At 50.6% G+C, this 24,442-nt stretch overlaps 1 protein-coding gene across 1 annotated transcript; it reads right to left on the reverse strand.

Moving 5' to 3' along the window:
- Positions 1 to 225: 225 nt before the first annotated feature.
- IGFBP5 (insulin like growth factor binding protein 5) lies at positions 226 to 24,442 on the reverse strand. Its single transcript, XM_051623592.1, has 4 exons — positions 23,089 to 24,442; positions 5,268 to 5,494; positions 4,970 to 5,089; positions 226 to 4,580 (listed from the first exon to the last, which is right to left on the reverse strand). The coding sequence occupies exons 1-4, from the start codon at positions 23,417 to 23,419 to the stop codon at positions 4,449 to 4,451; spliced, it is 810 nt and encodes a 269-aa protein (XP_051479552.1). The 5' UTR covers positions 23,420 to 24,442; the 3' UTR covers positions 226 to 4,448.

A 24,442-nucleotide genomic window follows, 5' to 3' on the forward strand; every position in this document is an offset into this window, starting at 1 on the left:
TCAAGCTTGTGATTTTACCTCTACCTTAGCATATTGCTCCCCTATCAAAAGCTCTCCTAAATCATTGTCATCACGTTACCCTGCACCATGTACCTCCCCCAGCACCCCTATGGATCTGACTGAACCCCCAGGGGTACAGGGCGACAGGCCAGGGGATGCTTGGGGCCGGAGCAGCTCACTTGCAGGCCCCAGCATGCAGATGCTCCATGAGGGTCAGGCACAAGCTAACTGAATGCATAACTTTATTAAATAAATGCTTTGTCATGAGAAAAGACAAAGATCAAAGAGTAACATAAATTATAAGTTGAATAAATAGTATACAGCAATCTTCACTTTTTAATAAAATGTGAGATTTTTTTTTTTAAGTACAAAATGCTAAACAGAGCATTAAGCTCTTCTTCCATTGTCAGTTTTTCACAAACTGCTTTTTTTTTTTTTTTTCCCACCAGTAAGATTATGAGTATTTCTTGTTTACTGGAAAAAAAAAAAAAAAAAAAACACAACAAAAAAACCCAAAACAAAATGAAACAACAGAGCTACTGTATGTATGTAAAGCTATAAAAAGCTACCGTAAAATGTGTAGTGAGTATTGCTTAAAGATAAAAACCAGGCAGGAAACTCGGAATCTGGTGTGTTTTAACAACTGTGTTACAACGGTGGGTAACCATGACGTCTGTCCCAGTGGCAGTGGTAGAGGGGCTGGTGGGGCTGGGGAGGGGGGCACAGTAGGCAGGGCTCCTAGCCAGGGCCAGGACAGGTCTGGAAGCAAGGTGAACTGTCGGTCCTTAAATATACAATGCTCCGTTTGGGAAAAAAAAATCATGAAAAATCAACGACAACAACAACAACAACAAAAACCCCCAACAACGAAAAGAAAGTTTTCATGGGGAAGGGGGAGAAAAAGAGAAGGGGGGAGAGAGAGCAAAGAAATAGTGCAAAATGCTCTTGTACTAGTGGTTTTCAAAGTCCACTGCAGTACAGACAAGGGGTAGCCCAGCCACTGAGCGCTGCTCCCGGGGAGATCTGGTGGAAGGGCCGTCCTGACCCCTGTGCCATCCTTGTCCTCTCCTTCCCAGCCAGCCCCCCGGGTACCTGCATTGGCTCGGTGCAAACACCATGGCCAGAGACCTCCTGAGCCTCACACCTCCCCGAGGTGCAAATTGTCAGCACTTCCCCATGTGCCTCTTGGTTTTCCCACCCCAAACACAAAGGGGTGCCACTGGGCACTGAGACTGGGAACACCTCATCACTGTTGCCCTGGGTGGGGGGCAACCCCTCCTGAATTCACTCTTGCCCTCTGCCTGACCCAGGCTCCAGCCCTGGTCCAAAACATTAGTGCAGCCTGCAAACAGCCTCTTCCTGCCAGGGATCCTCAAGGAAGAGGGTAGCCAGGAGGTTGCTTGGTGCCCTGTCCCGGAAGCCAAGGTGGCTTGGGAGGATGTGGGTGGTGCAACCCCCTCCTTGCATCCTCCTTTCTCTAGATTGATGGGAACAGTAGATGGGACGTGCAAGGAGGAGAGAAGCTGTGCAGGATGAATTTTGGTGCTGTGGGCTCCCAGGGTCATGGCTGAGACTCGCTTTGTAGGGAGGGGCCAGGAATGCCCCGTGTCGCCCTACCATTGTCACCACAGTGGCCATGTCATGACACCACCACCAGGCCCTGTGAGCTGACCATCAAGCTGCAAAAGCATCAGCCCCAAAAAGGCAAGGTCCATGGGGAGCTGCCATCCCTCTGCCCACTTCCATTCTGCCCTGGAGGCACATCTCCTTTCTATGCAGCCAAAGGCTTTCAAGTTTTGGGAAATCAAACAACAACAAAAAACAAACAAATGAACAAAAAAAAAAAAGAGGGTAAGAAAAGGACAGAAGGATCCTGGGGAAGGTGGTACTGGCCTATAACAGTCAGGAGGTTTTGCACAGGGATCAGGAAGCAGAGGAGACGGGAGACTGTGGCAACAATGGAAACCTGTGGCCCTTGGAGTATGCACAGGCTCCTCCTCCACCTGCCTTCTCAATCCCATTCTTCACCCCACTTTCACTGCACCATTAACCCACCACCCTGGTCAAATCGACCCGCCCCATCAGTCCTGCAGAGCCCAGAGGGGTCCCTCCCCTGGTCCCAGCACCCGCTGTGCTCCCCTCCAGCAACATGGGGGTCATCCTTCTCCTGCAGGGTTTTTTTGAGGGTAGATCTGCATTTGGTGGCATCCCCTTCTTTTCAGCAAGGGAAGATGCCTCACCCCCAGATCCAAACATGCCTCACCAGGTCTCTGTGGAAGTCCATCGGCAAAATTTGTCCCTGCTGTAACTCCAGTGGAAATAATTGCAGGGCATCCAGTCCTCCTCTTGAGTGGGGCAAGTATCCTGGTGGGTGAGGCTGCAGGGTGCTCCGGAGAGTGATGCCGTGCCATGGGGAGGCCACAAGGTTCCCAGTCAATGATGGAGAGGAGCCTCTGCTAGAGCTCCTCAGTTTCAAATACCCATTGTCCCATGCCTCCTGGCAGGGACCTGGTGGCACTGTGGAATCCCTCTCCTTTCTGCCCAGCTTCGGCATGCTCAAAGGGCCTTTGGGGGTGCAGAAACCTTCCCCTGAGAGTGGCTGTGTCCTTCGGGCAATGCCAGCTGCCAGCTCCAGCTGCGGCAGTGGGATATGGTCCCTGGTGGGTGCATGTTTGGCCACTGGGACTGCAGCACCCAGACCTCACAGCTTGCTTTCCTTTCCTTTCTTCCCTTTGCTGCAGTATCTCCTCTGAGCACCAACATCTTGGAGACCCTTGTCATAGGGAAACAAGAGGCAACAGTCCCAAAATTGAACATAAAAATTAAAAATAACAAAAAAGTCAGGAAGGCAGCTGAAGGCTGTCCCAGCAGACCTGAGGCAGTAGGTCTCCAGAGTGGTGGCTGCTGTCACTCAACAAGGAGCTGGATCCCATATTAAAGCCAAGGGCCCATTGCAGGACCATACTGTAAGGTGGCAGGAATCAGCCATAGCAACATGAGCAGTATCCTCAATGTGAAAGGATGGAGACTGGTATTTTCCTACCTATGGGAAAGCTATAAACCAGCCTTAACAGAAATCCAAGACAAAGTGTAGGTTTGTTTTGTTTTCCCCTGGAGCAAACCACTTTTTTGGCTGTGAAAAAAAATAATAAAAAATATCCATAGTTGTTCTTCCTCGTGGCAGCAAAGGGCAGTGAAGAGTTTTGGCCCCGATCCCCCTGTCCCCACACAGCGATGCTTCAGTCTGGACAGGAATGGAGTATCTGTGGGCTCGGCTCGGATGCAGCCCTCGGTGTCGGCGGGGCCGTGATCCCACAGGCACCAACGCTCCTTCGTAACCCTGCACCCGTGCTTAGGCTAGCAGGTCATTATCATTGTTTTTTGGGGAGGCAGCATCTCTTCCCCTGCTTGCAGTTAAGCCCTCCAGATTGCAGGTTTCCAGGGAAAGTTTTGCAAGGAGGAAAAGCCACGTCTGTGCACGTACACGCTCGCAGACATGCAGGCAGGCGACAAATGCTTGCACACCTGGATGGACCAATGGTCAGCATCCCTCTCGTCCAGAAGATTTCTGACCTCCTATTCAAGAGGAAGCAGACGGAGAAGGTTATCTTTCCTTTTTGGATTATTTCTTTTTGAAATCCATGAATGTTTCTGGGGGAAGTATTTATGCTGTTGCAGGGGCTGTGTTTTTCTCCCGGGCTCATCTCCAGACATGAAACCAGCAGTCCCGACGTGTTGAAATCTGCCTGGATCCGGGGTGGTCGTTTGAGACTGAAGTCAAATCAGATCAACTCGAGTAAGTCCCAGCAATGTGGAAAGGAAACTCCAGAGGACTGCAGCGAGGAGAGGGAGTGCTGGTGGCCACAAGGTTTTCTCTTGAGACCCTTTAGAAAACAACTAACTAACTTGAAAAACAAACAAACAAAAAATTAACCTGCCTGAAACCCGCACTGGAAAATCACCAACTCAGAGAGCTTGCTACGTCGGGGTGGCCTCTGCTCGTGGCAGGGGAATGCAGGCAGCACTGGGGAGAGGCATGGGAAGGTGCGGGATGGCGGAGCGGCCGTGGCTGGCGTGTCTCTGGCTCTGTCCTTTCCTTGCTGAGTCCTTGTCAAGAGGCTGCTGTAGATTCCGAGTCCTCAGTTTCTTCAGGGTTTGTTTTTCTCTTTTCTTTTCTTTTCTTTTCTTTTCTTTTCTTTTCTTTTCTTTTCTTTTCTTTTCCACTTTCTTTTCTTTTTCGCTTTCTTTTCTCTCTTTTTGCTTTTCCTTTCTTCTTTCTTTCTCTTTTTTTTTTCCTTTTCCTTCCTTTCTCTTTTTTCTTTTCCTTTCTTTTTTTCTTCTTACATGAGATGAAAGGAATCGGAGTCCCGGGGCACGGGGAGGTGCAGAGGGGAGGGTGGAAGGGAGCCTGGGTAGGTAGTGATGGGGTGGAGGGAGGGGATGTGACTTCACTCCACGTTGCTGCTGTCGAACGCGTGGCACTGCAGGTCTCCACTCAGGTAGTCAGTCCCTGGCAGCTTCATGCCATATTTGTCCACACACCAACACAACCCACGCTTCCGGCCTCGGGAGGGCTTGCACTGGGGAGACACCCAAGGGCAGAGATCAGGAGATGTCCACCAGTTACCCCATGGGTTCCCTGCACTGTGCTTTGCCCCTTTCACCCCAGCAATGCAGTTCCCTGGGTAGGACCTAGCTCCTGCTCTCTGCTTTCAGCACAACCCCATCCCCACTGCCATGCCAGTCTGGAGCTTGCTGACTTTTCCTCATCCGTCACCACCTCCCTCAGGATGCTCATTTCAGGCCAGATGGCACTTGGAGCCATCAGCAAGGGCACCCACCACCAAATGTGCCTCGAGATGCTTGCAGCAACCACCCACCAGCCCAGTAGAGGAAAAACCTCCATTGCTTCCATTCAGGGCAGCAGCAAAAACCTCCCTGGGTGGTAAGCCCTCCATGAGGCTCTTACCTGCTTCCTCTTGTAAAAGCCCTTTCGGTCGCAGTTGGGGAGGTGGACAGCACGGGGGACCATCCGCTGGCTGCTCTTGAGCTCCTGCAGGGACGCCTCCATGTGCCTGCGGCAGGGGCCCTACAAGTGGCAAGAAGATGGAGTGTGAGAAGAGGAGCACCCTGCAGCAAGCCTTCATCTGCAAATGCCTCCAGGCCCCTGCCACCCCACCAGCACTTGCTCCCCAGGGGGGAAATGCCCTCCCACAGCTCCTCGCCCGCCCATGGCAGCCCCAAGGCAGAAAGGCAAAGGCACCCACCAGCTCAAACTCCTGCCGAAGCTCAGGGATGACGATGCGGGGGTGTGCTGTGTTCTCTGCCATGCCCACAAACTTGGCCAGGGTCAGCTTCTTCCGGCGGTCCTTCTTCAGGGCCTCAGCCTTCAGCTCGGAGAGGCGCCCAGGCTTGGGGCGGTAAGCCTTGGGAGGATAGGTCTCCTCTGTCATCTCTGATGTGGTTGGCTCCTCGTGTTCTCGGGACTCCCGTTCTGGAAGGGAATGGATACCAAACCATCAGGTCTCCATGAACTGACTGGGGCTTGCTTTGGCACAGAGAGCCTCCTGCCCAACCCCAGAGGATATCTTTGCACCAGGCAGGATAGGAACATCTGATCAAAGAAATCCCTTTCCCAGCTGTTGCCTACAGCCCCGACTTTATCCCACTGTATGGGACTTGGCATGGTTTTTGTGTGATCCCCAAGCTCAGTACAGGAAGGTGTCTGAGGGTGAGAAGGATTTGGGGAACAGAACTGGCTCCTACACACAAGGCCACTATCTGCAGTGTGCCAATGGAGAAGGACTGGCGGGAGGGTTATCCCACACCCAGAAAGGATATGACACAACATGACACAAAAAATGTAGCAGAGGAGCCCTTTAGCCATGGCAAGAGGATTAAGTGACAAATTCACCCCCCACATTGCAGATGCAAGAGCAAAAGCCAGGTATGCTTGAAGAGGAGACAACTATAAAGTCAAAGTCAATCACACAGCAAAGGCATCATGTGGTCGGGCAGATACTTCGGCAGTGATACCAAAGATGTGGCTCACAAGTGCTGGGATCTCCAGGGTCCTCAGCATGCAGCCCCATGTTTATGGGAGCAAACCAGACCCTGTCTGCTGGCAGGCACTGAGAAGCCAGCAAAGCCTGGGGTAACACTGCCAAGTGGTGCCACCTGACAGCAGCTGCCACCGATGGTACCAATGTCAGGAAGGAGTGCACTGAGGTTCTGCCCCTGTACACCCCCAGGATCACCCCAGCATGACCTGTGCCTGCAGGATGGAGTCAGGAGCCCTGCACAGTTATATATAGGAGAGAGCTGGTGACAGTCTAAACTTAGATGACTTGTGACATTTAGTACAGCCACCAGAGTGAAAAAGGGTTATTCCTGAACTAAATTAGAATAGAGTGAAAAGCTCCTGAGGTTCCCAGTCTCCCAGTCCCTGGTTCCCGGCAGCCCTGTGCTGACACCAGGTTTTTGCTGGGTGGGAAGGTAAGCACAGGGGAACCCACAACACCACAAGAAGCACCAGGACAGCTGAAACCCCTCCCTGCGTGGCGTCTCCTGAGACTTTGGTGCCAGTGAACCTGGCTCATTCCCTCCTGCAATCCCTGCAGGACTCAAAGGCCCCCACAGGTCACAGCTCTGCTATCATATGGAGATGACAGGCAAGGGATAGGGAAGGGATGGATTAAATTGGGAAAGATCTTGTCTCTGAGAAAAAGACATCGTACAAGGTGCACAGAAGAAGCACATCCTTTGCCAGAAAGATGTTGCAGCAATCTGAGGTCTGAAAGCAGACCGGAGACATTGGCAGTGACTAAGCCCTTCCATGGCAATGGAACACGCTGTGGTCTGTCCCAGGAATCCCCTTTGGCACTGACTGCCAGGGCTGGACAAGGCAGAGCCAGGGCATCTCCCTGGGCTGCCGTATGGTAATTAAGGGGAGTGGAGGATTCACACTCATGCAGGCAACCCCTTCAACAACACAAGAGGGGCACAGCTCATTACCTCTGCAATAACAAGTATGAGAGGCACAGCTACCTGGGCAAACCTAAAATAACAAACAAATAGGACAAGGCAGTGAGGATTCAGTCAGAAAAACAGCACATGGTGTCCAGTCCCTGGGACTGACCGTGCAATGGGTGTTTGCAGCAGCTCAGCCTGCTCATACTGATCAGCAGCTTCAGCCCCTGCAAACACCTTATTTATCTGCTTCCTGCAAGCTGCCAGCAAGCCAGAACGGGCTGGGAGCTGGACACTAAGGTGGAACCCTTTTAGCAAGGGGAGATGGGAGTCACAGGGGCCCAGTGCTCTGCAGAGGGAGCTGAGGGCTGGCATGCACCAAAAGCTGCCCAGCTCCCAGTCCAAGTCTAGCTCTTCTTGTAGGGCTGAAAAAACACCTGGAACTGACCTCCTTTGCCCTGCCTTGGCATACATGGCTCCCCCCTCAAGTAGTGACAAAGGGTGGCTGTGGTGGGACTCCTCCATCTACAGTTCAGCAGTGCTGCCTAGTTTGGGTCTTTATTTCCTAGTGAGAGCTCCATGGATGCCTTAGAGGGATCTCTTTCCTCCACCCTCTGATGTTTTTTATAGCCTGATTTCCTTCAGCAACAAGGCTGAGGCAGTCCCTGCTCATGCACCCGACTATCTGTTCCCTAACTTGATACTAACAAGCCAATTTTGACAAACTGAAAGGCAGAGGTCTCATTCACTAACTCCTGACAAGCTCTGGGGAGCCAGTGAGGGACCCTCCCAGTGCCAACACGAGAGGGAAAGGCAGAGCCAGGGCAGGCAGCACCCACGCAGTCCCCCCCTTTACCTCCTGGTTGGCTCATCCACATCAACCTGCAGCTGCTCACTGCAGCTGGGACCAGATCCTCACCTCAGCATCTCCAGACACACTGAACCTTCCTGCCCATCCTCATCCACCAGCTCATTTGTTAACACCAGCAGGAGCAACGCCAAATTTCCCTGAATGAGCCCTAACTGTGCCTGTCTGAGACTCACGAAGGGGAGGCTGCAGTGCCTCCTCCCTTGCTGCCAGGATCTGGCCAGGTGCATAGTCCCTTGCTGCCTACCTCCCATCTGCTTTGCCAACCCCAGAGTTTCAGGCAGGCGGCGGCTGCTTGCAGAGGCAGAGCATGCTCCATCTCCATGTTTCAGCTATGGGCAGGAAGGCCCTACTCACTGTGTCCGCCAGTTGGGGGCTCTCACATCTCCATCCCTTCTCCCCACTCTTCAGGAGGTGACCTCTCAACTGATGTCTCAGGCCTGCTGGCCACATGGAACAATGACATTGCTGGTTGAGCCAAGGCTGCCCAGCTAGCTTGGAGGTGATGTTGAACCTACAGCCAAGGCAGGAGACTTAGCTCAGAGCTACCCCATGGTTTCAGGTCTTGTGTGATGCTGCAGTGCACATGGAGGACCCACAGAAAGAGGGGTTAGCATCTGGAAGGACTGCTGTTTAGGTCCTAATCTACGGGGGCTCCCATGAGCCCTTGGAGTCAGAATATACCCATAGCAGAGCACGGGATGTCCTCTGCCCCAGCATTGAGGGCACAGCGCCCTCTCCCCACTCCCAACTGGCCAGAGGGAGCTCTGCAGCAGAAGCTATTTCCAACCCTTTCACCCTGCCCCTACAGAAGGGACACGAAGTAGCAAAATACCAAGCAGTTTCTGGGAAGCAGCAAATTTATCCTGCCTGGCTGCCTGCTGTCCTCAATCAATATCACCCAGAGCAGCCCAGGCACCTTCCTGTGCCTGGGCCAAAAAACAGCATGAGTGTTTCTGCACTTCAGACATTTTGGACACATGTGAGGTCCCCACAGGGTGGGTGGGTGTGTTCACACGTGGGCGCAGGGTGTGTGGGAACATCTCCTCCCTGCCTGCTGACATTACAGAGCAGAGCAGAAAGCTTGTTCCAAATGGCTAGAAGGCTCATATTTTCATAACACATTTCCATTGGTTTCTGGCAGGAAGGTAGGAAAAGTATCTATTGACCACTGCTCCTAATGATCCATGCATGTTACATCCACAGCCCACTGCTAGAGGACTTTCTGTTCTGTTAAATAATCCCCCAAAACCCACATGCTCCTAAGAAGGACAAGCAGAACCATAGCACAACCTTGCTAAACAGCCCTCTTGATTACTGTAATGATTATTATTATTTACAGCATGAGCACTAACATAATACCCCACTTAAGCACAAAGGTCTTGAAAAAGGACTTAACGAGGATCTCGGTTAAACCTCTAGCATAGGAACAACAGCAAATGTCACTGGTGGAGACCTTGAGAAGTTGCCCAGTCCTCCTTCTGCCCCAAACCGCGCCACCTCAGTTCACAGGTTCTCATTTCAAGATGGAAATTAAGGCTTCTATTTCAGCCCCAGGGTTGAAATATCGCTGGTTATGGACCAGCGTCTTCCACTGAGCAGCACAGCGCAATGGTGTGCAATGCCTCTGCTCTCCACTGGAGGAGGACTTACCCCAAGGGTGAAACGCCACCTCCCTGTACGCCCATGAAAGGAATATCATCAGCTGCAGGACTTCATGAGTGACTCCTTGCTTTTCCAACAGGCTCCTTGTGATTTTGGGCCCTGGTGGCAGCTGTCTTTGGAGGACTTCAGTTTCTGTCCCATCACTGCTTACACATGGTGTTTTCCAAACCTGGCTGGGTGACCTCTGATACTTTGGCTTTCTTTTTGAGGAAAAGTACAAAATTTTGGGATAAAACACCTAGGCAGCTGATGATGGTAATGGAAAAAAATTACAGGACAGGCTGTGGGAGACAGGGAGTGATTTTTTCTGCAGTTCCCATCGATTGGGACCCCAAAGTGCTAATCAGAGCGAGAACTGGACACTCTCTCCAAGCTTCATCCATAACATCAGCTCCTTGGTACAACAGCTACAGACTCGTATCTATGGCAGCTCCATAATCTGCCCAGCCCCACACCAGCTGCTTGTGTCTTCTTGCTGGACTTTACATACACATAGAGACAGAGTCAGTGATTGCTGAAATAGATGTTTGTTTTCTTCCCTCTACCTGCTGCAGGGATGGGTTCATCCCATTTCTCCTTCTTCCCCCAGCCTTTATGGAACTGGTCCTTGCTGGACAACATAAAGCAGCTACCCTGTGGCTGGAAGAGGAGGAACATTGGTGCTGTCCCTGAAAAGAGCTTCTGCACTTGCAAATCATGTTAGAGATGTACCTGTTTTTCTTCAGATTGAGTCTTGTACAGGAAGTCTGTGCTTATGTCCCTCCCCACTTGTCCTCACTCCAGAGGAGCGGACATGCCTCTTGACCTATGCCAAAACCTCCTGGGCTAGGTGGACAAGTTCCTTCCCAGCCTGGACTTGGTACCTGTGACCATGACAGGAAAATAAAACTCCTTCCTTCCTGGTCAGCACACAAGGACAGGCACTCTGTTTGCATCCTTGAGATGCGGGCAGGGGGGGATAACGCAGGCAAGGAAGGGATGTAGAGTGAGAAGGGTCACCTCATCTCGCGCCCTTTGGCAGCTGGAGAGCACAAAAGAGTAAATGCATTCCTGAGCTCCCCAGAGGCCGCTGGGATCAGCCCAGACAGGAGGGAGCTTTCACTGCCCTAATGCAGAACAGCTCATTTACGTTCCCATCGCAGGCACACCCCCCAGCAAATAACCCCCAGCTCAGTGCTCAGCCCCACAGGGGTGGGCAGTGAAGCTGGCTCAGGCGCTGTGCCTGGGGCTAGGGTCACTGCTCCGGACCACCGCCCTGGTGAAGTCAGGCTGTGATCTCAGGCAGCCGCCCAGGCCAAGGCTGTCTGGCACCCACCAAAGGAGGAGCAGCCAGGGCTGGGGATGCAGGCTCCGGCCAGTCCCTGTGCTAGCCCAGGGCGTTGGCTGTCGGGGAGCCAGCTGCAATGTGCCTTGGACTTTCAACGAACTTTTGTGCTTTGGTGGGGTGTCAGCAGCAGTTCAGTGCGGGCGGTCTGGTGGGGGCCAGCGAGGCAGCATGCTGGTGATGCTCGCTGGCAGTAAGAGACTGGGAGGGGACACCGCACACCGAGAAGGACAGAAGAACAGCAGTCCGGCTTGGACTGACACCCCATCTCCCCCAAGTTCCAGCAGCATGCAACGGCATTTACAATAAAGCCTCTCAGCTAACACAGAGGTGTTTGGGCTTCGCTGGATGGCTGAACTCCTCATCTAAGTAACTGCAGAGATGCTGCACCCTCCAAATTCTAACCAGTCCTATCATTTAGCTTGGGTGCTGATTTTAGGGTGGAACAATGTATTTCTAGAGGCTCCACTCTCTCCATCTGTGACACCAGTGGTCACATTTCGGCCTACAAAGGTCTGAAATTAAGACAGATAAATGCCATCATGTCTTCAGTACTGGTTCCCTTGCATCCTGTGATGCAGTGCCAAACTGTTTTACAGGCACAAAGAAAATCCAGACCCTGTTTCCTTTACCTCAACAGCTGCCAAAGGCAGTCAAAGTATTGTGAAGTGCCCACAAAAGCCCCCACTCTGACCCACCATGACCAGTGCCCTACTGAAGACGGGATCAGAGTACAAGCAGTCCATGGCTCAAAAGCCATGCAAGCTTTTGGAAGAGGGCTCTGGGGTATTCCAGTACCTGAGATAGCATGGTAAAAGTTGCTGGGACCTCACTCTCTTGTACCACAGAGATACCTTTTAAAAGAATGATATGGATCAGTGGGACCAAGCTCGGAGAAGAGATGGAAAAGCAGGCAGAGGGCTGGAAGGACTCAGCCCTAGGAACAGCTCGGGAATACCTGAAGAGCCTCAGAGAGCAGGGATGGATGGCAGAGGGATGTGCTATACTGTGGCTTTTTTTTTTTTTTAAGTTACTGTTTGGGCTTTGCTGAACTAGCCTGGAAGCCCAGCTCTTTCTCAGGAGATTAGTGTCTCCTCAGCAGAAACCTGTGGATGCAGATTCTGCTGCATCAGCCAGGGCTCACTGGCAGAGCGTGAATATCAGGTGCTTGGGCTGCCCCCAGGTTCACACAGCATTCATGGGAAAAGGTGATCATCATCTTGATGACCTCTGTGTCCTCATACAGAGCTGGATGGGGGAGAAATGCAGCTCAGCATGTGGGAAAGGAGCTCTCAAGGGAACCGGCTCATGTTTTGGTCTGCTCTGGAAGTGCAGGGCCTATCTGTAGGAGCGGATCTCTGGGTCAGCACCACTTCTCCGCAGTGCCAGCAAGAGCTGCGGAGGTGGGAGAGGTATGGCTATGGGAACTGGAGGTGTAAAGAAGGATGCATCTTACTGTGTGCCAAATGATACTTTCCTGAGCTGCCCTTCCTTGCTGCAGCCACAAAATAAAACTTCCTGGGAGCGACTCTCTAGAGCAAGGAGAAAAGCAGGTTTAGGTACGTGGAGCTCCATGATGTAAGCTCTTTCCCTACAGGCTCTATCTGTTATTTCAGCAGACTCCAAGCATCTGTGCTGTGCTACAAGAGCCTATCTTGGGCACCAGCTGGTGGGCTGGTTCTAACTTGGGATATAGAAGAAAGGACTGGGGCTCACTGAGAGGTGCTTTGACTTGTCTCTTTCTCTCCAGTAAGCTCCCAAGTCTGGCTATGATCAGTTCTCAACACAGGCCTGGGAGTTTGCAACGTGTATAGAAGACACACCAAGTCCAGCCGAGGGTCTTGGTCAACAGTCAGCATGGCCAGAGACTTTGGGTCCCCATTGGCAGCTATTTCTGTGCAAAAGAGAACCCAAAATGTCTAACCAGTAAAAGATCTGGGAAACTTTCCAGAGTTTCTCCTTCTGGTAAGATGATGAAGAAACATCCATCCATTTCAATTAAACAATGTCAATGTGTACCATCTTGCAAAAGTGCAGATGCTCTGTTTTCAGATAGCTGCTTATATCAGCCTGACATTTCCTGAACAAAGTTATCTTTGAGGGAACTGAACTTGCAAGTGGAGGGGAAGGAAGTATTTCAGGATTAGATTTACATCATGAAGCTCCTGTTGCTGATGCATTGATGATAGGAAGATAAAACATATTTCCTTCACATCATCTGGAGACTGCAGATGTTCCCCATTCCATATGCTGAAACTGCAGAAGAAGTTGAGAGCTGAATTGAAGAAGGACTCAGAGTAATCTAAATAAATCATTTTTCAATAACATAGTGACCAAGACATATTTTTCCTTCCTGGAAAGGATGAAATAATTCAGTCTTTCTTAGTCTTGCATCTTTTCCAACAAATCCACCCCAGTGGCAGATTCCATTGGTTCTAATAAAGGTGACAAAACCCCCACGAGACTGCCAAGGAACTAGGAACAGAAAAGAGCAAAGAAAGAAAACTCAGGGAAGAAAGTTGCATTAGTGTCTTTACCTAACTGACAGTAAAGGTGAGGAAAATCTGGAGTAGCTCCTGACAAGCATCACCGAATTGTTTGCCAACAGTTTGCCCATAGGGCTTATGTGTGGCAAAAAGAGAGGAAAACACAACCTAGAAAGCACATTTGCTTTCAAGTCTTCTGAATGAAAAACAAAAGGGTGTGAACAGCTCATCTCCCCACCAGAGACTACTTGAAAAAAATCTTGCCTTGTTCTTAGGAATGGAGGAGGTGTAATGGGTTGGAAGAGAACCTTAGTAACATCCATCAACTATTATTATTGTGTGAGAAAGAGGGGGACAAGGGGGACTTTTCTGGAGGCCCGTAGCTCATCAACAGCAGTGATGGAGGAAATGCCACTAGGGAGAAAAAAGTAGGTAGCTTTGCCCTTTTGGATTATGTGGGGCTTGTCTCTAAAACTCAGCTGAAGGTTGGTCTCAGTATACATGAGATGACAAGAAACTAGGACTTGAAAGCAGGATACTTCCAGGATGCTGATGCTGTTTTGATCATTGATACTGAAGTGTGACAGCCAGGTGCTAAGAAGGCCTTGGAAACAGAACCATAACCAAGAAGAATGTTGCTGGTGGCTATCAAAAGCTGGGATATCACTGTGGATGTTGTATCGTTTCACACTAAGAACACTGTGCAATTAAGGGAAAAACTTGTATTAACGGAGATAATCCTGAGAAGAGGATGTCCTGCCAAAGGCATATATTCTTCAGTTTAGTACAAGCTCTCTGGCCTGCTTAGGGATGAAGGTGGCTTTTGCCTTTTGAACAGGGTTTTGAATCTGATGAAGTTTCATATTTGTAACAACTGGCCTAATGGAACTGAATCCAGGAGACACTGCTCCTACTGGAGGTCAGTGGTCTCCATCAAAAGATCCATCCCCACTTATGTTACTGAGGGTCTCTGCCAGCCTCAACAGCAGACAGTAATGGGAGGAGCCAGGAAAGCCAAACTCTTTGCTTACCTCAAAGAGATGTGAAGGCACATCAGGTGGAGTCTGGAGATGCATGTGTGTCAGGTGCTGGGCGAGAACTGATCCAACACCACAAATATTTCAGGTGTGCAGCTGTGACTAGAACCTCCAGCCTAACCTGGATTAATTTCTAGGCCTTCAGCCTGTTTCACATCTCTGCCTTAAACTAGATGGAAAAAAATCTATGAGATCACCCATTGCTCATCTCTGTGTCACCAGATGACACATCTTCATACATATAGTCCAACCCGACTTCTATGAGCTCCAAGCCATGAGATTTTCACCTTTGCCCTCAGGACTCCCTTCTACTTTCTTAATGGCTCCTTCTCTCAGAAAGCCTTTGCCTGGAGTAGGCCTGGCCACTGTTCAATCTCTCAGTCCACCTAAGTAGTACCACAAAGAACTACCAGAAGTTTGATGTTCACACTCTGACAATATTGATAAGCAGAAATTTTCCCAACCTCGATTTTGATGGATGACTCTTGCCTCTCCCAGCCATTTCCCTACCACCACTGTACCATTGTAGACACTAGTTCAAGATGATATGAAGTTACTTTTCAATGTTAAAAAAAATCACGAGTCCCTTACTGGAGTAAAGGGTGCAGGCCTCCATTTTGGTGTCTGAAACTCCAAAAAAGACAACAGATCACCCTTTGCCACAGGGCCAGAGCCCTTCTGGAATGAAAAAAATCCCAGTTGCACTTCCTTGTTTTGCCTGCAACCTCAAGTTGCCTCTGCTAGTATAAAATCAAATAACTGAACACTGAAATGGTTATAAATGATCCAGTAAAAATTTACCCACTTCTGCTATTTCTTCAGGAAAGCAGGAGTCACATGGGAAAGCAGAGTGACTGTATGTCACTTTGTATTTAGACATTATTAAGATACGTATGTGGCTGTGGCAGCACCATAATTGACTGCTGAACAGGTATACGACATGCAGTCCCTCCCTAATAAAACTTTTTTCTTTTCCAGCATCTCCTTTAAATTAAAAACTGAAAGCCAGGTCTATAGTTGTTCACTGGCTTACTTAACTACTGCATTTTCATCATTAGTGCAATGCATAACATCTGATTTCTTAAGCCAGAATAATAAAACGATTTGCTGATTTGTCTTCCCAGGATGAATCCCATATGTATTTGGAACAAGAAAATATTTCTACTGGTTTTCCATGAAACTAACTATGACTATTGGCCAACTTTGTCTGCAAAGTTACCTTTAAGATAAATTCAGTCTCTTATTTAGGTAGGGGATAATTTCCTTAAGTATCTGTCAGGATTACCTTCTAGCCTTTAAATAGCAACCAGGCCAGTTATCTCCATCAACATAACAATCATCTCCATCAGTGAGCCAGCTGTGTCCATCCAAGAAGCAAACAAACCAAAGTACAATCACAGCCCTCAAGGCAGGCAGCTGTTAAGAGCTTACCAATCCTACCCAACCCAACAGCCTCTTCAGCTTTGGCCTCACAGTCCTTCAAGGACTGAGGTAGCTGGCTTCAATGGAGGGGTTTAGGTGCCCCAAAGCCTGTGATGCTTTGGGCCTAGAGGAAAGGTGCTCAGCATCTTGTAGGATCCAGCTCTGCCAGGCTAATAGGGAACAATGTGCCAGTTTACTGAGGTCGGGTGGGGGGGTATTGCCTCTCCCTTCCCACATTCTCTATGGAAGAGGCAGAGGGAAAAACGATGGGAGTATCAAAGGTGTCTGGAGTATGACGATAGTGAGAGCAAGACTTTATGCATACACACACAAGAAATGCCCACTGACTCCATAAATTTAAGATGCCTCCTCAAGGTTTAGCCTATTGACCAGAATCTCTCTCCAGCCTTGTACCTTCTTGACAACAAGGCTTAAGACAGGTGTGGTCTCGCAGACAGAAGCTGATGGGTTAAAAGACATGGACTGGTGGGCATTTGGCACACTTGTCCTGGAAACTTCATAAACAGACAGGAGACCCACCAAAATATGCTGAAAAATGGCTTTAGTCCAAATTTGCCCACATCAAACCACTGATAGTCCTGCATTTCTGCAAACACGTTACGTTGGCTCCTGCTGGGATAAACTGCAAGCAGTGAATTGACATAAACACTAAGGGGTCCCCTCAGATCACAAGCATCAAAGACCCACCTCAGAAACAACATCTTGCTGAGAGTTGCCTTGGCTACACAGAGTGTCTTGTAGGGGCTGAGTTGCGAGGTGATAGGGGATGTCACTCCTTCATCACCAGATGTGACATGACCCTTCCAGGACAGGCTGAGGCACCAAGTGTGACCCATGCCCAGTGATCTCAAAAGGGCAGCCCTGGGGCCCAGGAGGGCTGGCACAGCTGCCACCCCACCCTGTGACCTCCAGGCAGTGTTGCATATCACTTCAGGGTGATTCGGTGTGAAGTCTCTTGCTAAATGGACCTGGCAGGTCCATTTAGCTAAATGGACCATGTCTTAGGGGATCCCAGCACAAGAGGCCAGATATCCCTCTCCTCCTTGCCAGAAGAGCCTCCTCATGCTTTTGGCTACAAATGTCCTGAGGATAAACAGATAATATCTTTTTGCCTGTAAAAAATCTCCTCACATGTGACTAGGTAGTTATTATGCTGGCTACCTGTAAGTTCACCCAGGCCAAACTCCTTAGATCAACTTTGACCTCTGTAAGCACCATATCTTCAGGTACTTCAACTTTCTCCTCCTCAGCACTGGAGGTTTTTTCTCCTGCCCTCAGCCTACCCCTTCTCAAAGAATTTGCCGTATTTTCTAAATTCAGTTCTTCTTTCCTGCTTTCCCAAAGACCAGTTTTTGTTACCTGGGCAAAGAGAAGTTTGCAGGGTCCCAGTGCCCTTGGTTCCATATCCTCCACCCATGCCACCAGGCACCACTGCCTCCCACACGTCCTCCCACTCTGGCATGGGGCAGGAGGTGGACTGGCTGGATTCCTTCTGCAAGCTGCAATCTATTTGCACCTTCACTGGGATATCTCTTGGGGTATTTACCTAATGTAGACTCAATCTATCCAGGAAACACAACCCACCTCCAAGCGCAGGGGGGGTGAGCTCAGATCCACACAGCTGGCTGGGAGGAATATTGTGAGTCTCCCTCCATCCTTGCCTCCTGTTGTCTGATATGCTTGCCTGCTGCATCTCATTTCTCAGCCCTCAGTGGGAGGACAGGGCAGCCCAATCCGTAATCCGGTATGTGATCTTGATGGCAAAATACCGGTGTGCCAGTCAGAAGCAGAACCACTGCACCTAAGAGAGGTTTATGTGTGCTGCCTGGAAACCATTCTGCCCCCAGAGACAAAAATGCTCCGTATGTGTGTGTCTGCACACATTAAATGTTTGTGCAGGCGTGCGTGGGTGTGTGAACACGGGTACGTGTGTGCATACGCTCACATGCATATCTTCCTTGTGCATATTAATCCTGCTGCTCTACAGCCCGCATCGAGGGGCAGGTGTGTTCCAGCCAAATTCTGCTTCTAATTGTGTCTGACCTTGAATTTGCACTACTAAGTGCTTGGGGAAAAAAAAAAAAAAAGGCAGGATTTGCCATGCCACAGGCCCTTTTATCTCCCCTATGACATAGCACAGGTGAAACAAGCTGCAACTGTTCTTAGCGGCTCGCCCTGCTGAGCAGAGGAGGATGAGCCCCAGAGGGGCTGAGGTTCTTGCCCCACTTCCCAGCCTGCTCCCAAGCTTTCCAGTTTGGGTGAAGAGCACTGGGAACCACCACTGCTGTACCAGCTCCCACAGCAGCTCCTAAATCTGCCATGTCTTTTCAACTCAGCGTGAGTAAAACTTCCAATGGACGTTAGGAGGAAGCAGAGCACCATGCTCTATGCGAGGAGCACCCGCTGGCTGCTTCTCCTCGTCTCCTTCCTCCCTGGCTGCCCTGACACATGTGTGCCAAACTATGCGACCAAAGAAACCAAGGGCTGTCTCGAGTCTGGCACAAAATGTACCTGAGCTCTCCTACCCCTCCTCTCCTTCCGAGCCTGAACAGACACCTCACCCCGCAGCTATGGAAACGCTTCCAGTCGCACAGGACTCTGCTCATGTCACTGACGCGCCAAAGCTGCGACAGTCATCTGGGGACAGGCGGCTGGTGCTTAAATATCGACACAAGGAGGCAGGCAGCCTTCCTCCAGCATCCCTGAGATTTGCAGGGGCTCCAATGCGAGGCCAGCTCCTGTTCTCAGCGGCAGCAGAGCAGGCTCTGGAAGGGCTCCCTTGGCTCACCTGGAGAGGGTCCAGGCTGACAGCAACGCACCGGAGCTCAGGACAAACTCTGTCACTCCTGCACACACACACATGCACAGAGCCACGTCTTTTCTCCAGTGAACTCTGCTGGCACCCAGCAGGAATTTCATTTGGATCAACTACTTAATATTCTCCCTCCTTCCTTAGAAACCAGGCTGCTGAAAAATTTTTCCAGCCAAGGCCCCTCCTTTCCTGTTTGAACCATCCCTCCCCCATACACACACACTGCAGAAACCCAGCTCTATTGCTGGCACCTGATGGATTTCACCCTTTTTTTTTTTTTTTTAAATATACTATTATTGTTGTTGAAACTTCACATCAAAAGAAAAATGGAGATTTTCCTGTTTTGGATTCAAGGCTTTGCAGGCCTGTTGCTACTAGCTTTTGCCTTGACAGCTCAGGAACTGCTTTGCACAAAGGACCTGCCGCTCGCACCAGCTGGGTCCCTCCCCGAGCGACACATGTTCGCAAGCTGGCGCATCCCAAATGCCCTGCTCCCACGACCCCTGCCCTAACCTTCACCCTTGCCCCCGACCTCAGCCCACCTGCCCTGCCACATCCCCATCGCTCGCTCCTGAAGCTCTGCACCCCTGAACTGGGAGCAGAAGAGCATGGGAAGGAGAAAGAGGGTGGGGGGAAACATGTCAGGGAAGGATAAAGGACTGCACCGAACATGAGCCGCAGGAAACTTGGGCTCGGCACCGCTCCTCCTCCGCCTACTTCCAGCTGATGCAGCAAAGATGATTTTCTTAGGGCTAATTCTGCACACCCCCCCTTTCCCCTCCTGGTTATCGTTGGCTCATGGTTTTGTGAGGAAACTTGCCAAGTCTTGCTAGCTTTCTAGAAAAAGAGCAGGAATGAGAGAGGAGAAGGAAGTATTTGACAACCTTTGTTTTTCCATGAGCCTTTTTAGGGCAGCAGGCTCCAATCTGTGCCCTCCGCTCCCCGGCGCTCAGCCTGACCTTGCTGTCTCAGCAGGAGCAAGTCTGGCAGGAGCACAGGGGAGAAAAATGGAAAGACGTGGTGTATTTCAAAGGAAACCTAAACAAAACAGAGAAAAGCCAGAATCCTGCAGCCTGTGCCATAAATGAAACTCATTCATGTTGTTTTTTTTTTTTTTTTACCAGGAACAGTCAATTACAGCCATGATGTTTAGATTTGGTAAAGGACAGGGTCTGCCTATTGTGCCAGGAAGGACTACAGGGACTGTCCCATCAGTACCTACACATCTGTCTACTTAAAACAAGCCTTACCAAAGCTCTTTCATCCCACATTTGCATTCATTTCCGACCTCTCAGCAGACCAGGAGCACATTCTGTCCTGTAGCTCCAGCGTTTCTCACTACCACTGTGCCCAGTCTACAGGTAAGGAAACAGGCATGGTAGCCGGGAGCATCGTATCCCCAGGTGAGACATCTGGTCTTGAGGAAAGCCAAGCCCTGCCTCCCAGGCTTGGGCTCTTGCAATTCAGCTTGTTGTGTTTCCACCTCAACTATAAGGAGGAAAGCATCTGTGATTTTAAACTCAGTCAGCGCAAGATCAGAAATAGATAGAAATGCAGTTTGATCTAGTCCTTGCCACTGTCACATAGCTTATTTTGCAGAGTGCTGATTCTTTTTCAGCAGTTCACAGCTCAGAGCCAATTTTGGTCATTGATAGATCAGAGGGCCAGGCCAGCTTCCCCAGCACATGGTCCCTGCACTGCTGGCCAAACTGGCAGAGGCCAGAAAGTTCAAGTTAAACTTCATTTCTTCCCTTGCCCCGTTGCTTAGAAACACGCCTATGAAAATATACTTTGTTCTCACAGGCTACCAGTTGAATGCCAAGAGAGTTTTTTCCCTCTCCCATCCTCAGGAATTCCTGATTTATTTTTTATTTCTTTTTTGCAGTTGTGCAAATCTCGAGAGGAGCCTGCTGGTCTCCCACAGCTTCCTGCAGCAGCCTTTCCAATCCAGACTCATCTCCTGGCTGCAAACAAAACCCATCGAAAAGAGCTCCCTGCGGCACTTAGGGAGTCCAAACTGGAAGTTCAGGTGGTGCCGGGGGGGTGGTTTTGCAACAGACCTGCAACCTCTTTCCCATCCTGCTCCTTGTTCATACAATGGCTGCTCTCCATCCCAAGGAAACCAAACCCAGCGATATTACAAGGAGACTGGCCAAAGTTTTCAGGCAAAGCACCTGCTAAAGGAACAGTTTCCTTGGGAGGAGTGATGCAGGTGGAAAAATGGGAGATTCATGCTGAGAGCCAAGCATCAAAGCTTTTTCAGGTGCCTTTGGTCTGCATGGTGCATCCTTGGCCCCACTCTCCCAGCCACCGCTGCGTTTGGGCTGCACGGCTCTGCCTTCCCCACCTCGCTGCCTGCCCCCGGCCGCGCACACACACACACAGAGTAAATAAACACGGGGAATGACGCGCTCCGGGATACTTCGCATAGCTCTGCTGCCAGTGGGTTATTGCCCAGCTTCCTGGGCTCCACAGCAGAAACGTGGCTCCTGGCTTCAGCCTCTGCTCCCTGTGCAGGTCCCTTCCCAGCCCTCACCCATTCCAGCTCCCCTTCTGAAAACCAAGCTCAGCATTGCTGTTTCTGGCCTATTTTAGGGAAGTTTGGACATTTGTTGTCATTTGGGGGTGAGGGGGAAGTTATACACAACGAATTTGGTTTTGCTCTTAAGGATGTAGCACAACAACACAACCACTGCCTGCAAGCAGCAAAGGGGGAAAAATACTAAAAGCATCGAGATTTATTAAGTGCTAGAAAGGAGAAATGGATTCCCACTGTGCAGGTATAAGCAGAACTTTGCTAACAAGCAAAAATTACTTTTTCATGGACCAAAAAAAAAGTGGGAGGCTTCTTTCTGGGATTTTTTTTTGCCAAGTGGTTCCCCAGTCCCCTGAACATGCAGGCATCCTCCCTGCCTCCCCTGTAAACCATGGAAGAAATACAGATTATATTTGGAAGAATATAGGGAAAATGTCCTTGCACAAGCTACAGGATCCAGAAATGGGAGTTTTAACATGTGCCAAAGTGAAGGAGCCGCTTCCTTTCGTGCTTTTGTCACGTGCAAGGTGCAAACATTTCAGAAGCTTGGCTTTGCACAGCTGCTACCATGCCAGCCTTCATACTTGCTTTTAACCTATTATTTCTGGTTACTAGCAAAACCATTGCAATTTTTTTGCTTTTAGAGACTCACTACCCCTAATGCACCTGCACCTCCCTGGGATAAACACATTGCCCAACAAAGACTGCAGCAGTAGGCAACCAGAAGAGCAGGCTGCAATGATGGCAAGTAGAAAGCTGGAGGCTGAAAACAAATCTGGGGGGAGCTGAGGACTTTGGGGATGAGGCAGATGGTTGCAAGGAGGTGCCCTGCCCTCCCCTGTATCTCAAGCTGCAGAGGCCAGGCTGGGCCTCAGAGAAAGGTGGAGGATGGATATGGTGAGAGAAACGGGTCGGGGAGAGGGTGAAGACAGGGATATGGGAAAGATGTAAAGGATGGAACTGCGGAAGGACTGTCATGACTAAGAGGGTGGGTGCACCTGGGAGGTGGGGGAAGAAAAGCTTTCCACTGGGGACAGGACAACTCAGAGGTGATGATGGAAGGGGGGGAAGGAGGGGGTGTTTGGGGGTAGGGGGAGGCTGTGGGATGATGCAACAGGAGGTTCAACCAGGGCATGGATGGAAAGAAGGATGGTAAAAGCTGCAGGGGGTATGGAAGAACAGCTAGGGGGGTGTAAGATGGAGTAGCTGGGAGGAGGAGGTGGAAGAGCTGCCAGAAAGATGGAAAAGCAGCTGGAAAGGTGGAAAAGCAATAGATGGCAGAGCAGTGAGGGGAAGTGGTGGTGGTGGAAAAGCAGCCGGAAAAGATGGAAAAGCAACTGGAGGCTTGGAAAAGCTGCTGGTGGAGGGGGTGGGAAGAAAAAGGAATGGGGAAATAGTTGAAGAGACAGAAAAGCAACCAGGGTGTGTATATTTGTGTGTGAGAGAGAAAAATCACGCTAAAAGATGGAAAAGTAGCCAGAAAGATGGAAAAGCAGCTGGTGGTGGTGGAGGGGAATGGAAGAACAGCAGGGAAGGCAGAAAAGCACACGGCGGGGGAGGGTGGATAGAAGAGCAGCTGGGTAGGGTGGAGATGGAAAATCGGGTGTAAAGATGGAAAAGTAGCAGGGATGGCAGAAAAGCAAGCGAGGGCATGGAATAGCACCTGGGAAGATGGAAAAGCAGCCGGAAGGATGGGAAATCAGGCGGAGGGAAGGGAGGGGGGAGGGCAGGGAAGAGCAGCCGGTGGGAGGGAGCAGAAAAGCTAAGCGGAAAGATGGAAAGGGAGCTGGGAAGACAGAAAAGAAAGCGGAGGAAGAGCACCCGGAATGAGGGGGGGAAAAAACCAGCCGGGAGATGGTGGTGGGATGGAAAAAACAGGCGGCAAGATGGCAAAGGAGCCGGCAAGGCGGAAAAGCATGAGGCTGGGAGCAGTGGGGGGGTCACTCACCGGCCTTGGCTTGCTCGCGGTAGCTCTTCTCGCTGAGGCAGACGGCGGTGCCGTGGAGCAGGGCGTGCAGCGGCTTCTCCTCGCCCTGGCGCGGGAGGCAGCGCAGCCCACGGGCGCAGCGCTCCGTGTAGACGCCGCAGGGCTGCCCGGCGGGCAGGGCGCAGGTGAGGCAGCAGCCGCAGCCCGGCTCCTTCACCAGCTCGCAGCCCAGCGGCGGCGGCGGGCAGAGTGACAGCGCTTTGCTGTCGCAGGGCTCGCACTGCACGAAGGAGCCCAGGCAGCGCGACAGCCCCGGGCAGGCGCCCAGCAGCACCAGGAGCCGCAGCAGCATCGCGGCGGGGATGCTGCGGGACGGGGCGCGGGGGCTGCCGCCGGCGGGGGGGTTGGGGGGACGGCGGGAGGCGGTGCTCGCTTTCCGGTTGCCCCTTCGAGGGCAAAAAAAAAAATTAAAAAAAAAATTAAATGAAAAAAAAATATCAAAAATTCAAAGGAAAAGGGGCGGAATACGCAGCCTCTGCTTGCAGGTGCCCCACGCTGGGGTTTATTCTCGGGGTGCGAGACCCTCCTGCTTTTCTTTTGGCGCTGGGAGCTTCTAGGTTTGCTTTTTGTATTTTTCCCCCACCCTCTTTTTTTTCCCTTTTTCTCCTTCTTTCAGGTTTTTCTCGCCTCGAAAGGGGGAATTCGCAGCCGCGGTAGGCGGGAGGGCAAAAAGAGGGGGTTGGGGAGGGTGGGGGAAAGGGAGAAAAGCCTGCAAGGGTTGCACAGCCTACAGGTTGCAGGGGGAGGCGTGGGGGAGCAGGGGGGTTTGGGGAGGTGGGACGGCGATTTCACACACTCACGCACACGCACACACTCTTCCCCAAGGGTTGGGAGGAGGCAGGTTGGAAAGGGAGCAAAGTTACTTGAAAACCAGTGTCCTGCTATTAATGCATCAAAGCAGACAAGAGAGGGAAAAAAAAAAAAACCACCAACCCAAAACCTGCAGGAGAAGGAATAGGGGATGCAAAGCTCCCCTTCCTTCTTCTCTTCTTCTGCAGAAGGAGAAAAAGTCACTCCCGACGCAGCGAGCTGCTGGGAAGCCTGGTATGAAGCAAAGTAGTGATTCGATCGGCTCTGTTCAACCCTCCCGCTTTCCTCTTCCAAGATTTGCAAAGGCAAAAAAAAAAAAAGGGGGGGGGGGGAAGAAAAAAAAAAAAAGGCAAAAATAAGAAAAAAAAAGTTTTCTGTAAAGTTGGAGAGTTTTGTTGTAAAGTCTGCAAAGGAGCGGTAAAAAACGGGGAAGGGGGGAAAAAAAAAAAAGAAAAAGGAAAAAAAAAATCCACTTTGTAGATCTCCCAACACTTTTCCCCTGGAG

The sequence above is a fragment of the Apus apus genome, chromosome 6 (genome assembly GCF_020740795.1).
Source record: "Apus apus isolate bApuApu2 chromosome 6, bApuApu2.pri.cur, whole genome shotgun sequence".
In the NCBI taxonomy this organism is placed as follows: Eukaryota; Metazoa; Chordata; class Aves; order Apodiformes; family Apodidae; genus Apus; species Apus apus.

Excerpts from the sequence above, each read along its gene's own strand:
- IGFBP5 (XM_051623592.1), bottom strand. The coding sequence starts at position 23,419 with ATGCTGCTGCGGCTCCTGGTGCTGCTGGGCGCCTGCCCGGGGCTGTCG. Across the intron at positions 5,495-23,088 it reads CCGCGAGCAAGCCAAGGCCG|AACGGGAGTCCCGAGAACAC; the intron begins GTGAGTGACCCC and ends ATTCCCTTCCAG. Across the intron at positions 4,581-4,969 it reads GCTTTTACAAGAGGAAGCAG|TGCAAGCCCTCCCGAGGCCG; the intron begins GTAAGAGCCTCA and ends GTGTCTCCCCAG.